This window comes from Triplophysa dalaica, chromosome 18 (genome assembly GCF_015846415.1).
Source record: "Triplophysa dalaica isolate WHDGS20190420 chromosome 18, ASM1584641v1, whole genome shotgun sequence".
In the NCBI taxonomy this organism is placed as follows: domain Eukaryota; kingdom Metazoa; phylum Chordata; class Actinopteri; order Cypriniformes; family Nemacheilidae; genus Triplophysa; species Triplophysa dalaica.
In genome coordinates, this window is record NC_079559.1 from 278,345 (window position 1) to 290,790 (window position 12,446).

The 12,446-nt window shown below is 39.7% G+C and overlaps 1 protein-coding gene across 1 annotated transcript; it reads right to left on the bottom strand.

The window, feature by feature from the left end:
* Positions 1-237: 237 nt before the first annotated feature.
* LOC130440008 (solute carrier family 12 member 2-like) lies at positions 238-12,358 on the bottom strand. The gene is made up of 26 exons (XM_056772754.1): positions 11,539-12,358; positions 9,705-9,827; positions 9,309-9,384; positions 9,131-9,226; positions 8,906-9,045; positions 8,708-8,818; positions 8,526-8,634; positions 8,257-8,384; positions 8,088-8,172; positions 7,855-8,006; positions 7,182-7,289; positions 6,887-7,010; positions 6,704-6,805; positions 5,254-5,409; positions 5,074-5,173; positions 4,209-4,320; positions 3,998-4,138; positions 3,802-3,908; positions 3,648-3,721; positions 3,424-3,564; positions 3,048-3,170; positions 1,933-2,044; positions 1,463-1,549; positions 1,247-1,382; positions 956-1,023; positions 238-881 (listed from the first exon to the last, which is right to left on the bottom strand). Exons 1-26 carry the CDS (start codon positions 11,941-11,943, stop codon positions 746-748), a joined length of 3,252 nt encoding a protein of 1,083 aa, XP_056628732.1. The 5' UTR covers positions 11,944-12,358; the 3' UTR covers positions 238-745.
* Between the last annotated feature and the right edge of the window lie 88 nt (positions 12,359-12,446).

A 12,446-nucleotide genomic window follows, 5' to 3' on the forward strand; every position in this document is an offset into this window, starting at 1 on the left:
TTCAAGTCAATGCGGTATCAAGCATTTTAACACAGACACTGGACTGATGTCCTTCTTTGTATTTTTTCTTTAGTTTTTCTTGTCTTTTGGCACAAAACATGTCCAAGCTGTCTGCAATAATAATTCTGTGACTCAAACATCCATGAATAAAAGTATTTCAGTGAAGTTCCATTTTATTATTTGTTTGGACTCATGTTTAACACTTCTTCAATAACAAAGCATGAAAAACACAAGTGATATTGTTCAAACAAAGACTTTTTATTTAATGAATTCAATCTTTTAATGTTGTTTTGGCAACACTGGAATGCTCACCGTTCAGCTAAGTTCATTCAGACATTTTAAGAGCATTTTTAGTACGTAAAGCATTAGAAACATAAATTAATAAATTAAGTGTAACATTATTAATTTACAACAAACACCTGCATGTGCGCAGCCACAACCTTCTGTAACATGAAGAACTTTAGAAGTGTTAGTGGACTCTTGATAAACTCAGCACACCATCCGTCCACAGGTCCAAAGGTTGTAAAACACTAAACCTGACAACAACAACAATCTCACACAGTTCTCCGCACCCAACAACATGACAGATAACAGAACCCTTTAAAATGCGCATTCTGTGTATTTCAGCCCTTTAAAATTTCAGATCTGATAATTTCTCTCTGAATATGTACTTAACGCGAGTGTTTGACAAGTGAACATATATCTGGTGGATATCCAAAGTCATGATTGTGGCATCATGTGGTGCTCACGAGTAGAAGGTGAGAACACTCTGATGGTTTCCTCGGACCAGAAGAATAGGAGGCAGATCTTTAGATAATGTGTCCAGCCAGGCCATGTAGAGAGCGCTGGACACTGTCCCCTTTCTGGCCAGCGGCATCGTTCTAAGAACAGATCAGACAGATATCAGACCCGTGTGTGCGTCACATGAAGTGTGTAATGCGTGATGAATACTTACATGACGATCAGGTTTGCTGTGCTCGAGTGTTCCTGCAGCAGCTCGTTCAGTCGGATTTGACGATTAGACTAAATGAAATGGAAAAGCAGGTTAGAAATCATCACCTGCCTGAGAACTGCAATCTTCTCATGATCCATGAATAGACCTTCAAATCAACCAGAAAACACCCGAGACGTTATATTTACACCGTTGGGGTGTACTTCTGTCAGTTTATGTTCAGTTTATGTTCAGTTTATGTTTCAGTTCTGTGAGTGATTGAGTGTGTGATGATGATGATGAGGATGATGAGACCTTTGCTCTGTAGAGCTCGAGCTCATTATCAGTGATTCTCCAGGGCTCTTGTGTCTTCAGTCTGTCAGCATCTTCTTGCTCCATGTCATCTTCTTTCAGTCTGTACGGCTCGATCATGTTCTGAAACACCTCCTTACTGAACACACCATACAGAGACGTGTGTGTAAACTCAACTGGACATCAGAGCAGACCATCATCTTATCAATCTAAATTTACTTGTGTTTCTTTGGCTTAATGTTGATGTCTCCGAGAACGGTGATGTCTGAGAAGTCAATCCTGAATTTACTGAGTAATGCAGCCATTCTGTGGAGGAACAGAAGCTTCAGATTTCTATTAGCTGATGATCTCCATCATGTATTTCTGTGGTTCTACAAACACCTCACGATCTTATAAAGCTGTGGTTCCCAACACTTGTGCTTAAAGGCTTAGAAACACTTTATAAATTAATCTGAATTATTTCTATTTATCAATAAAAGCTTGGTTTAGGGTATTATTATTACTATATGAAGACTTTGGTTCCAAAATGAGATAACCTTTTTTTCAATAGTTTGAATATCAATCAAACTGCTGTTGTTTTGTTTTGATTTAAGTCATAATAACTCAAAAAGTACAGCTAACTAATACGATAAAAACATGGTAACACAATAAAACACCAAACTCTTCATATATATTGTTATGTTTCTCACGCTCTGCGGTCATGATCAATCCGGTTGATCTTTCCACCGATGAACACCCGGATCTTGCAGTCTCTCCATTTCTTCTTGTTGGTCAGAAGATATGGTATCAGAAGAGTCAGGCCTACAACATCATATGAATGATTCAAAATATGATCTTACAACATCATCATTTTATAATAATTGATCATTTTTCTTGACAACAGACAGCTTTACCGTTACTAAACATTGTGAGGTGTTTATCTGGGTGGACTTGAGCCAGGAGCATCACTAATGCTAGGGAGCACGTTTTGTTTGCTTGCTTTTTGACAATGACTAGAATTTTTTTTAATCAAATTTCTATATGTAAGGTCACACACTGTCTAGGACTGCGATTGTTTTTGAAATAGTTAACTTTAACACTATGAACCTGGCCGACCTGTACGCCATTGTTCAATGGATCCTGACAGGATTACCTCCAGTAAGGAGGTCTGACATCTACACCCACCAGACAGAGAAACCAAGCGTGTATAGTACAGATAAACTGAGATCTAATTCAGCTTTAGATGCCTGCGTGTGCTAACAAATCATTTACTTGAACACAAACCTGACACATCACATGAGCCTCTCAGTGTTCTCTCTCCCTTTATACTGATGCACTTGTGACGACTGAAGAAGAAGAGATGACAAACACTTTCCTTTATCTTTAGTTTCTGGCTGATAGTTAACTGCTCATTGTATAACTTACAAAGTTAGCGAGCATACCCTGTGCGTTCCAAAGTTAACACTACGTGAAAAATAATCTTGTTCTTCAGGTTCTGATTTGGGCATACATGAGATATTTTTAGACCCAAATCATAATCCACACAAATTTAAGACAGTAATTTTTTATTCTTAGGTGTTATGAAGTAAAACGCAATATTTTTTGATGATAGTTTCTGTTCAGTCGGCTCGTTTTATTGTGTTTAACTACAGTGTCGTCAGTGTTTTACAGTTAAAATATGTATGCATGTCGATTGTGGCACCAAACAACACAACAGGATGATATTTTGAACTCCATATGTAGCCCATTCTGTGCTGGTTTGCATTGGCCACCTCCAGGTCATGTCATGACGTAAGCGTGACTTCGGTTGTAAAGGGGTCTATACCTCCATCATCAAACAGCCACCAGACGTCAATAGTTCCTTTGTGTTGTTTCTTCTTGAACTGTTGACCGGCTGTCAGAAGTCTCTCGTCTGCTGGACTCAGATGAGCAGGACGACTCTTTGTGTCTGATATTACAACACAAGAACACGTCAAAAGCCAATTGATATTTATAATTTAAGAAAGATTTCATGAAGGAATTTTAAGGAACGTGACTTCATCATTCTGAAGCATAAAATAATCTGTACCACATTAAATAGATATCCCAGAACATGTCACGTTGAGAAGGTTAATCATCTTCAATGACCAGGATTAAAGTCTCACTTCTAATATAAACGGGCTGGGAGTTTATAATCGTGTGAATATTGTGAAACACGTGACCTTTGAAGATGAGCGGACTGCTCTGACAGCTGGTGGTTTTGGATGATGGTTTAGAAGAATCACTGTCAAAGTCTTTGATGTTGACGGACACCAGCAGATCCTTCATTCCAGGAGTTTTCTCATGTGTGGACAGAAATTCATCTGAACAAGGAGCGGCACGAGCTGAGCTAAAGCATTATTTGTCATATCTCAATCTAAAAGAGTGGCTCATGAAAAATCCTGACCTTGAATGTGAGAAATGTCCAGACCTTCCTTCAGTCTGAGAACAACGAGACCATACTGCAGATCAAACGCATCACTGAAACACACACACACATATCAGATGACAGACGGATCTCACTTCTTCTGTTGGGGATTATAAACCCATTTGACACTCACTGGAGGGTGTTGATATAGGTTTCAACCTCCTTCATTTCACCGTCTCTCCAGTTATTCTTAAATCCAACTACAAGTGTGTTGGGTTTCAGCCGACCCAAACCCGTCGTCTGTGAATTCACAACAAAGCAACACTCAACACGTGACATGGATGTAACCGGGACGTTTACAAGCATTAATGTTGATAATGTGCAGTGACCTGTAGAAGAAAGCGAGCGCCCTGTCTGAGATCTTCAGCAAACACAGGTGTGTAGAACGCTTTGATTTGTGTCTTCAGGAGCCAGCGCTGATAGCGCACCTGCTCGTTCATCATTTCTTTATGATTCGGTCTACGGTACCCCTGGAAACACAAACACATGAGTCGTTTGCACAACGAAACATTTGGAGAAACCCTTTTTAGCGCTACTTACAGAGCGCACATGACCGCAGATCATCAAGCCCACGTTCTTGGTGAAGGCGTGCACGAGATACACCAGCGCGGGTCTGGAGTCCGGATAACCGCTCATCATGAGACACTGAGGTCTGAAGGACAAATAAAAACATGGGCTCATATTTGAAGAGTTTGGTTCCAAAATGAGATGAGCTACATTATGTTATTATGGCTTAATTCAAAACAAACTAGGGCTGTCAAACGATTAATCGCATCCAGAATAAAGGTTTGTGTTTACATATTATGTGTCTGTGTATTGTGCTTATTATTTTGTATTTTTAAAACATAAATATTTATATTTTTAATACAATTTTGAGATATATTATTTATATTTACCAATATCTTAAATTACATACAAACGTTTATTATTTTATATTTTTCTTAAATATATGCAAATATATGCATGTGAGATGGTGGTCTAGTGGGTTAAACCACTGAACTGGTAAATCAAAGGTTGCTGGTTCAATCCCAGCAGCCACCACCAGTGTGTCCTTGAGCAAGACACTTTACTCCATGTTGCTCCAGGGGGATTGTCCCTGTAATAAGTGCACTGTAAGTCGCTTTGGATAAAAGCGTCTGCCAAATGACTAAATTTACATGTAAATGTAATGTATGTGTATCTACACAACATTAATATGCACAGTACACAGACATATATAATGTAAACACAACCCTTTATTCTGGATGCGATTAATCGTGATTAATGGTTTGACAGCCCTAAAACAAACTGCAGATTGTTTTATATTCATTGGAATGCACAATAAAAAACATGATTTGGAACCAAACTCTTCATTTATATTTAGCGTATATCTCTGATGAATGTGTGTGTGGATGAGGTGGATCACCTGAAGTTTTTGATGTGATCTTCCACTCCGGTGAGATGAAGACAGTGAGATAAGGCTTGATTATACATCAGCGCTTGTGTGGATGAGCCCCAGTTCACATCTACAGCACAAACACTGGTGTCACTGTCCTGAATCTGTCATTCACAGCATCACACATCAGGTCTGAAAGCAGGTCTTTACCAGGTTTCTTATAGCTGACGTATATGTAAAGCGCCAGGACGATGACGTTGGTGAAAAGAGCGGCCCACCAGTTTATGACAAACATCACCACACAGCACAGCACCGCTCCACATAACGACACCCATTTGTTGTAGTATTTGAAACTGGGACGCCATCCTGTTTCAGTTCAGAACCATCACAGTCACACACCTCTTTCATTTTATTAACTGTAACTCTTGGATAAAAGCGTCTGCTTCATGATTAAATGTTAACTTTCATGTGAACGACGCAAACCTGGGGCCGGATTCACGAAACTGTTCTGAAGACAAAATCTAAGATGGTTCTTAAGATAAATTATAGGAAGTTCGTAAGAATGTTTGTGAGAGCGATTCTCAAACATTTCTTAAAACGTTCTCAAATATTTTCTGAAGAACATCTTCATTTTTGTTGTAAGAATAAAATAATGTGAATTCATTTGCTTGCTCATGTGGTAACTGTAGATGTTTATCTAATAAACTTTATGTATGTAACAAGCACATTGCATTCTTATGTAGCATGTGAAGAGTTTGGTTCCAAAATCAGATAACTCAGGGTTTTTATATTAATATCTGCAGTTGATTTATTATGATTTAAGCCATAATAACTAAAAAATACAGCTAACTAACACAATAAAATACAATAAAAACATGATATGATAATAAAAAATATGTTTTTTGAAAAATGTAAAAATCTTATCTCATTTTGGAGCCAAACTCTTCTATATATTTGCAATAAACGTAATTTATGATGATTGCATGTTAGCTAATATGTTAGCAAGCGTTCAAAAAATATACTTATTATAATACTTTTTGTTATTTACTACGGCATTATACTTGTGACCCTCTCCATTTCGAGCCACTTTGTCCAAGAATAATGTAAAAAGCACTCTGTGTTTAATAATGAAAGCTAAAGTGAGGGATCTAGACCTCATCATTATTATGTCAAAATAAATATTCTTTAATGGGAAATAAATGTCAATATTATGATTCTGGCTCAAAACAATACATGTCACATGTGAAACATCCAAATATATGTATTACGAGGATGTCATAATTTTAAGATGATATTTACGACCGCTTTTGTTTCGAGAATTTTGAAGAAAAATTCTGTCTTAAAAAGGTATTTTTCGGGAATACGTAACGTTCCTAACTTTTTTTCTTAAATTTGAATATAAGAAAAAACGTGTCAGTTAAGAAGAATTTTCTTCTTAAGATTGTTTTGTGAATCCGGCCTATGAACTCTAGTCTTGGATTTTAGCACATTTCAAAATTCTAGTTTGATAAATTCTAATCCTGTGAATGGATGAAACACTGATAATAGAGATATCCGTGTAGAAGATTAAGCATCAACGTCTGAAAGTCTAGTGTGACCGAGATTATTTTATTGTCGTTCACACTGAATTAAGATCGTGACAGACGGATGTGACGCTTGCCTGGAGAGTTCGCCAGGGACGCGTGAAACACAGAGAAGTTGATCAAAGCATAAGAAGCCAAGAAAAAGTTGGAGATGATGGGAGCGATGATGTTCAACTCGGCTGAAAAACAAATGCATTCCATGCGTCAGTAAGAACACATAACGCATGCGTGAGGTTTATATGCAGTAGCGTGTGATGTACCGATCAGAATGAAGGCCAGACCGATGATGAACGTGAGGACGTACGCTCGCAGCGGCTCATTGTTTTTCCCGTAACCCTTTGCGAACACGTGCAGTCCAGGGTAGATGTTATCTCGACACAAAGCCTACGAAAGCACACACGCATAACAACAGGACAGCACGAGAACTGAGCAAAGATATATAGAGTACAAAACAATACACAGTTCATGATGATGAGAAAGATCATATTTCGGTCACATTCAAAGCATGCTTATCCAACAAACGTCCCAGAGGATGAAGACATGTGAAGATCTCACCTGGAAGACTTTAGGAGCGCTGACCAGTGAAGCCAGTGCAGATGAGAGAGTGGCAGAGAAAATCCCAGCAGTAATGAGAGGACCAAACCCAGACACCAAACTCATCACCTCACAAAACAACAATTCATCAGATTTAATAAACATATTATTTCTCCTGAGATTCTCTCTCTCTATCATTAGAGTTCAACAGAGCTCAGATTTGTCTGGTCTGCAGTCAAATGTGGGTATTATTGAAGATCTTAATTCTCTCGTTATTTGATTAACTCAAATCCACACTATTTACCTCTACAATCTACATTCATTTACACCTCCATAACTGTTGTACTGAAATTTGGCTCCCTGTAAGATTTTGACTCTATATTTGACTCTTGATATTTCAAAATATTTCTCACTCGAAATTCAGTTTTATTCTGAATTGCATTAAAATACAGAAGTAAAAACACACGCAACTTCTTGTTCACGAGGACTTAAACCCCCTGTAATGGAACCAAGAGGCAAAATAAGAGCAAAGCAGGAGGAGATTGGGAGGAGGAGGGATGCTGGAAGAACTGATGCTTATATACGCTCTTACAGATGAGTGTTTGGGCTCCTCCTCAACCATGATTAGAAAGTCATGTTGCTGGACCCGATGTGTGGATCAACGGATGGATGGAATGACATTTGTGTGAGATACCTGAAAGTCATTCTGAAGTCCGTACTTGCAGCCTCCCTCTTTACAGATGGAGAAATCATAACCCAACGTACAGGCGGCGTCTGTGCAGTTCTCCAGTGAACCCAGCATAGTGTCATTATCATCTCCTGTAGCGTCTCTGACTATACAAGAGCCTGAAAAACACAAACCTCCTTATATATCAGCTCTCACGTGTCAGTCCAGATAACAGACAAACACTGCGTAGCTCTCTTTACCGTTGGAGATGGCCACGGCGATGTACACCACTCCTGTAATAATGATGGCCAGCAGGGTTCCTTTAGGGATCGCAGACTGTGGATCCTGAACACGTCCAAAATCCAGTCGGAACAATGGTTACTCGTTCAGAGACGGACAAAACACAACAGCTAAGAGAATGAGTCTCACCGCCAGGTCTCCAGAGATATTAGCTCCTGCTAAGATTCCTGTAGCAGCCGGAAAGAAGATGGCAAAGACAGAGAAGAACGTCTCTTCGTCTCTGAAGTCTGGACCCATGTTCTCCATCATTATAGCAGCTGTGAAGAGAAATCAAACATGAGTTGGAAATCAAACCCTTTTCATCAGACACTTCTCTTCTCTACACATGAGAAACTTCATCCTGAACGATCACAAACGACTGACACGAGCAAAAGAGAAGAAAGAAACAAGAGATCCACCATTATAGCCGAAGAAGCCCTTAGGCATCTTTGATTCCATCGGGAGGAAGGATCCAACAAAGTAGTTGAAAATCGCTGCCAGGAGAATGATCAACAGCACAATCTGAGCCTGTGACACAAGAGAAACACAACTGAACACACATGTGACACGTGACTGAATGAACCAGATTGGATATACGGACCTTTGCTTCCCACTCCATCCCAGCCACAGAGATTCCCAACAGAAGAATAACCGTCAGCGTTCCCACGATCCTGATGTCATTGATCTCATCTGTCATGAGAGCATCTATACTCTGATACGCACACAAGACAACAACTGAGTCAAAAACAACATCTGTGTGAACAACACGATCATCATGTGCCCATCATGTTCCACTCACGTCCAGAAGTTCAACCACCGTCTCGGCGAAACCCACCACGTACATGGCCACGGCGACGGCGTTCGCAAAGGCAAAGATCAGACCGATGGATCCTCCAAACTCTGGACCCAGACTCCTGGAGATCAGATAATAAGCTCCACCTGAAAATAACCCGACACGCAATGACAATCATCCGACCGCACAATCACATTTACGCTCGTAATGAAATAATCTGCATGCTTTCACCTCCACGAACAAAACCGTTGGTGGCTATCGCTGACGTGGACAGACCGGTGATGGACGTCACCACTATAGCAATGAGAACGATGCCACACGACAGAGCTGCACACAAACCACACCAGAACAATCACCGCACACATCTAAACCAACGGCACAACAGAGTGACATCACGTGAGATACTGACCGATCCCGGCCTGACCCACAATCCACGACATCCTGATGAACAGCATCACGCCCCAAATGTTCAACATACACCTGACCTGCACACACAAACCTCTCCAATCATCTTCTCCTTAATTATGGGTTTATTATATTTCCTTAAAGGTGGGTGGACTTCAAAAGGGACATTAAAAGAAAGGAGAAAAATCTTTGGTTCAGTAGTTGTTGAATTAGGCTTTTACATAATATTGAGAAAAGAAAAGAAGAAGAGTAACTTGAGAGAGTAAATGAAAACAAAACTACAGTGTTTACTTATTACAGACCTGAATATAACCGCCCCACACTTTTATATTTATTGCTCTATGATATTTAAATCATCTTCTCAACGTGTCTGTTCAACCAGCGGTGTTCAGAAACTCACCAGAACTCCTTTGATCCATCCGAACTTCACTGTTCCTCCTTTAGAATCCGACGCTTCCTTCTGTGTGAGAGTCTCTGTGGTGGTGAACTCCTCACCGCTGGGAAATCCCTCCTCGAACGGCTCCTGACACAACACATTCATCTCCGTTAGAAAAAGAGTGTGTCTGCCATTAGAGTTTCAGAAGACATGTCAACAGTGAAGACAATTCAGCTTTCTTGTAGCTCAGTGGTAAGAGGATTGCTTCGACAACGTGAGATCGTGGGTTCGATCCCAGGGGATTTCACATACCTATATATAAATGTATGGGACATCACAATGTAAGATGCTTTGGATTTAAGTGTCTGCCAAATGCATAAATGTAAATGTCTGCAATCAAAAGTCTTTATTATTGAATATTAATATTATCTCAGTATGAAGAGTTTGCTTCCAAAATAAGATAACTCCAAAATCATGTTTTCTATTATTCAATCAAACTGCAGTTGGTCTGTTTAATCCATAGTAACATAAAAATACAGCTGACTAACACAATAAAACATGAAAACATAATAAAAAACGGGATTTAAAAATCTGATTCTCAAACTCTTCATATGAACTCAAATATTGTGTTTCTGTGTGTGTTCATGAGACGTTAATTTGCGTGACCTGTGATGTGTCAGTAAACGTCAGCAGTCATACACTGAACTATTGTGACGTGACCCAGAACTGCAGCGGGTTACACAGAGGGGGTGTGTGACAGACACTATTGTCTCACAACAACTGTGTGTGTGTGTGTTTTCTGACCTCACACATTTCATTAAACATTCAGTCATATGAGCAGAAACATGTGTGTTGTAGAATGTGTGGGCGGCAGAACACATATGTGCATATGATTAAACTACATGGAAATTCTCACCGAGAGACAAATACAACACAACACACGACCTCACATCATGAACAGCTGTACTGTTGATCTTCTGATAAACTGCTTGAGATCTTTAAGTTGCTTTTATATAAAAGCGTCTTCTAACAGAATGAATGAAATGTTTAAATGTACAATACTTTCTGTCATCGACAGTCACACACAATGTTATGTTTAACACAATAAAGAAGCACAACAGTCTAATGAAAATAGATTTGAAGTATGAGGATATTTACTCTGTCAGGTCACGTGACTTATATGTTGTCTTTTTATATCATTCGTCATCTACAGTTCTGTTGGGCATATGGGCAACTCCAACGTTTTGGACGTGACATAAAAATGTTCAGAGAATGAATTTGTTACGATTATATTGAATCATCTGTTTATATTTTACTGAACCCTTGTTGATAGATACTTAACATAAAAAATGTCAGTCTAAAAAAACATATATATTTAAAAAAAGGGAAATAAACATGTTTCACATGCATGTGACCAAAAATGAAGCGATTTTTGGGAGACGATACACTTTCTGTGAAATAAAATGGACAATCCTGAAGTAATAACACACAATGAATGGAGACGTGATGCCTCTTTATAGAACATCAAATAGTTTCTTTACATTCATTTTCATGTGTCCATTTATGAGGAATATGAAGCGTTATGATGTGACAATCCTGAAAATGGCTCTTTTCTGACTATGAAAAATCATGAAGTAAAAATAAAACAAATGCTTTACAAATGTGTAGAGAGATCTCACATGAGTATCTCAACCACCAAATGATCAAACCTGTGATGTTACCAGAGTAAAAATCAGCTTTTGCTTTATTCGTGGTAAGGTTGACATTTTTATTTCACTTTTCTGTGCTTTTTAAATGTGCAAAAACCCTTGAAATGTAGATTTGAATGAATTTGTGTATGTTAACACGAGAGACGCACCTTGTCGAGCTCATCGTGTAGTTCCGAAAGTGACGGTCGGATGAGTTTCTCTCCCAGAGGCGCTTCTGTCTGCCGGTAGAAGTCGATGTTCGGTACCGCGTCGATGGTGTTGTGACCGAAGGTCCGCAGGTAATATGTGTTGCTGTCTGAGAAATGACTGAGACCTCCAGTAGACGAGTGGAGACTGGCTTCACTTCTCACCGTGTCTCCATTCACACCCGCGTCAGGAGCTCCGTCAGACGGGCTGAGGAAGTTCACCGCCCGGAATCTGCCCTTCGACTCCTCACCTGCCGAAGAGCGCGAGCCCTCCGCCACCGGATCCACCTGAAACCTGCTCTCAGATGAGCCGGACACCCTGAGCGCGGATTTCTGTCCGGCTGGAGGAGACGATGGCTGATCGGACATGATGGAGATCAGGAGAACCAGAGAGCGCGTGGGTAAAAGTTCTTCTCACGCGCACCGTGCATCCATTACCGGTGATTTCTAATGAGTGTGAACGTAATGACGCTGTGTCGAGTCTGAAGCGAGAGGCTGGACGTAACGACACTCGTGATCGTCCACTTGGCACCGCTTGAAAGGAGCGTTTCAACTCCAGATGCCCATTCACTGGGGTCGTGTTTTATACGTCACGATTTGATTCGGGTTGTTTTGTAAAATGTAAAATAATTGGTTTAATCCTCTTTAGTCATCTTCAAGGCTACACGTGAAATGAAAAGTTTAAAATGAAAATCCAGTGATGTGTAAACGGTGCGTAATTACGCACTGAAAGATTCGCGTTATTCTAGATGTTCTATTCGTCTGTGTGTTCTTTTCTCTTTGTCGTGTATGTATAAAAGCAGAAAACATCAAACTCTGTGCAGCACTGGCACTCATTCCACATGAAGGAGAAAACAATGGTTTTCTGTGGA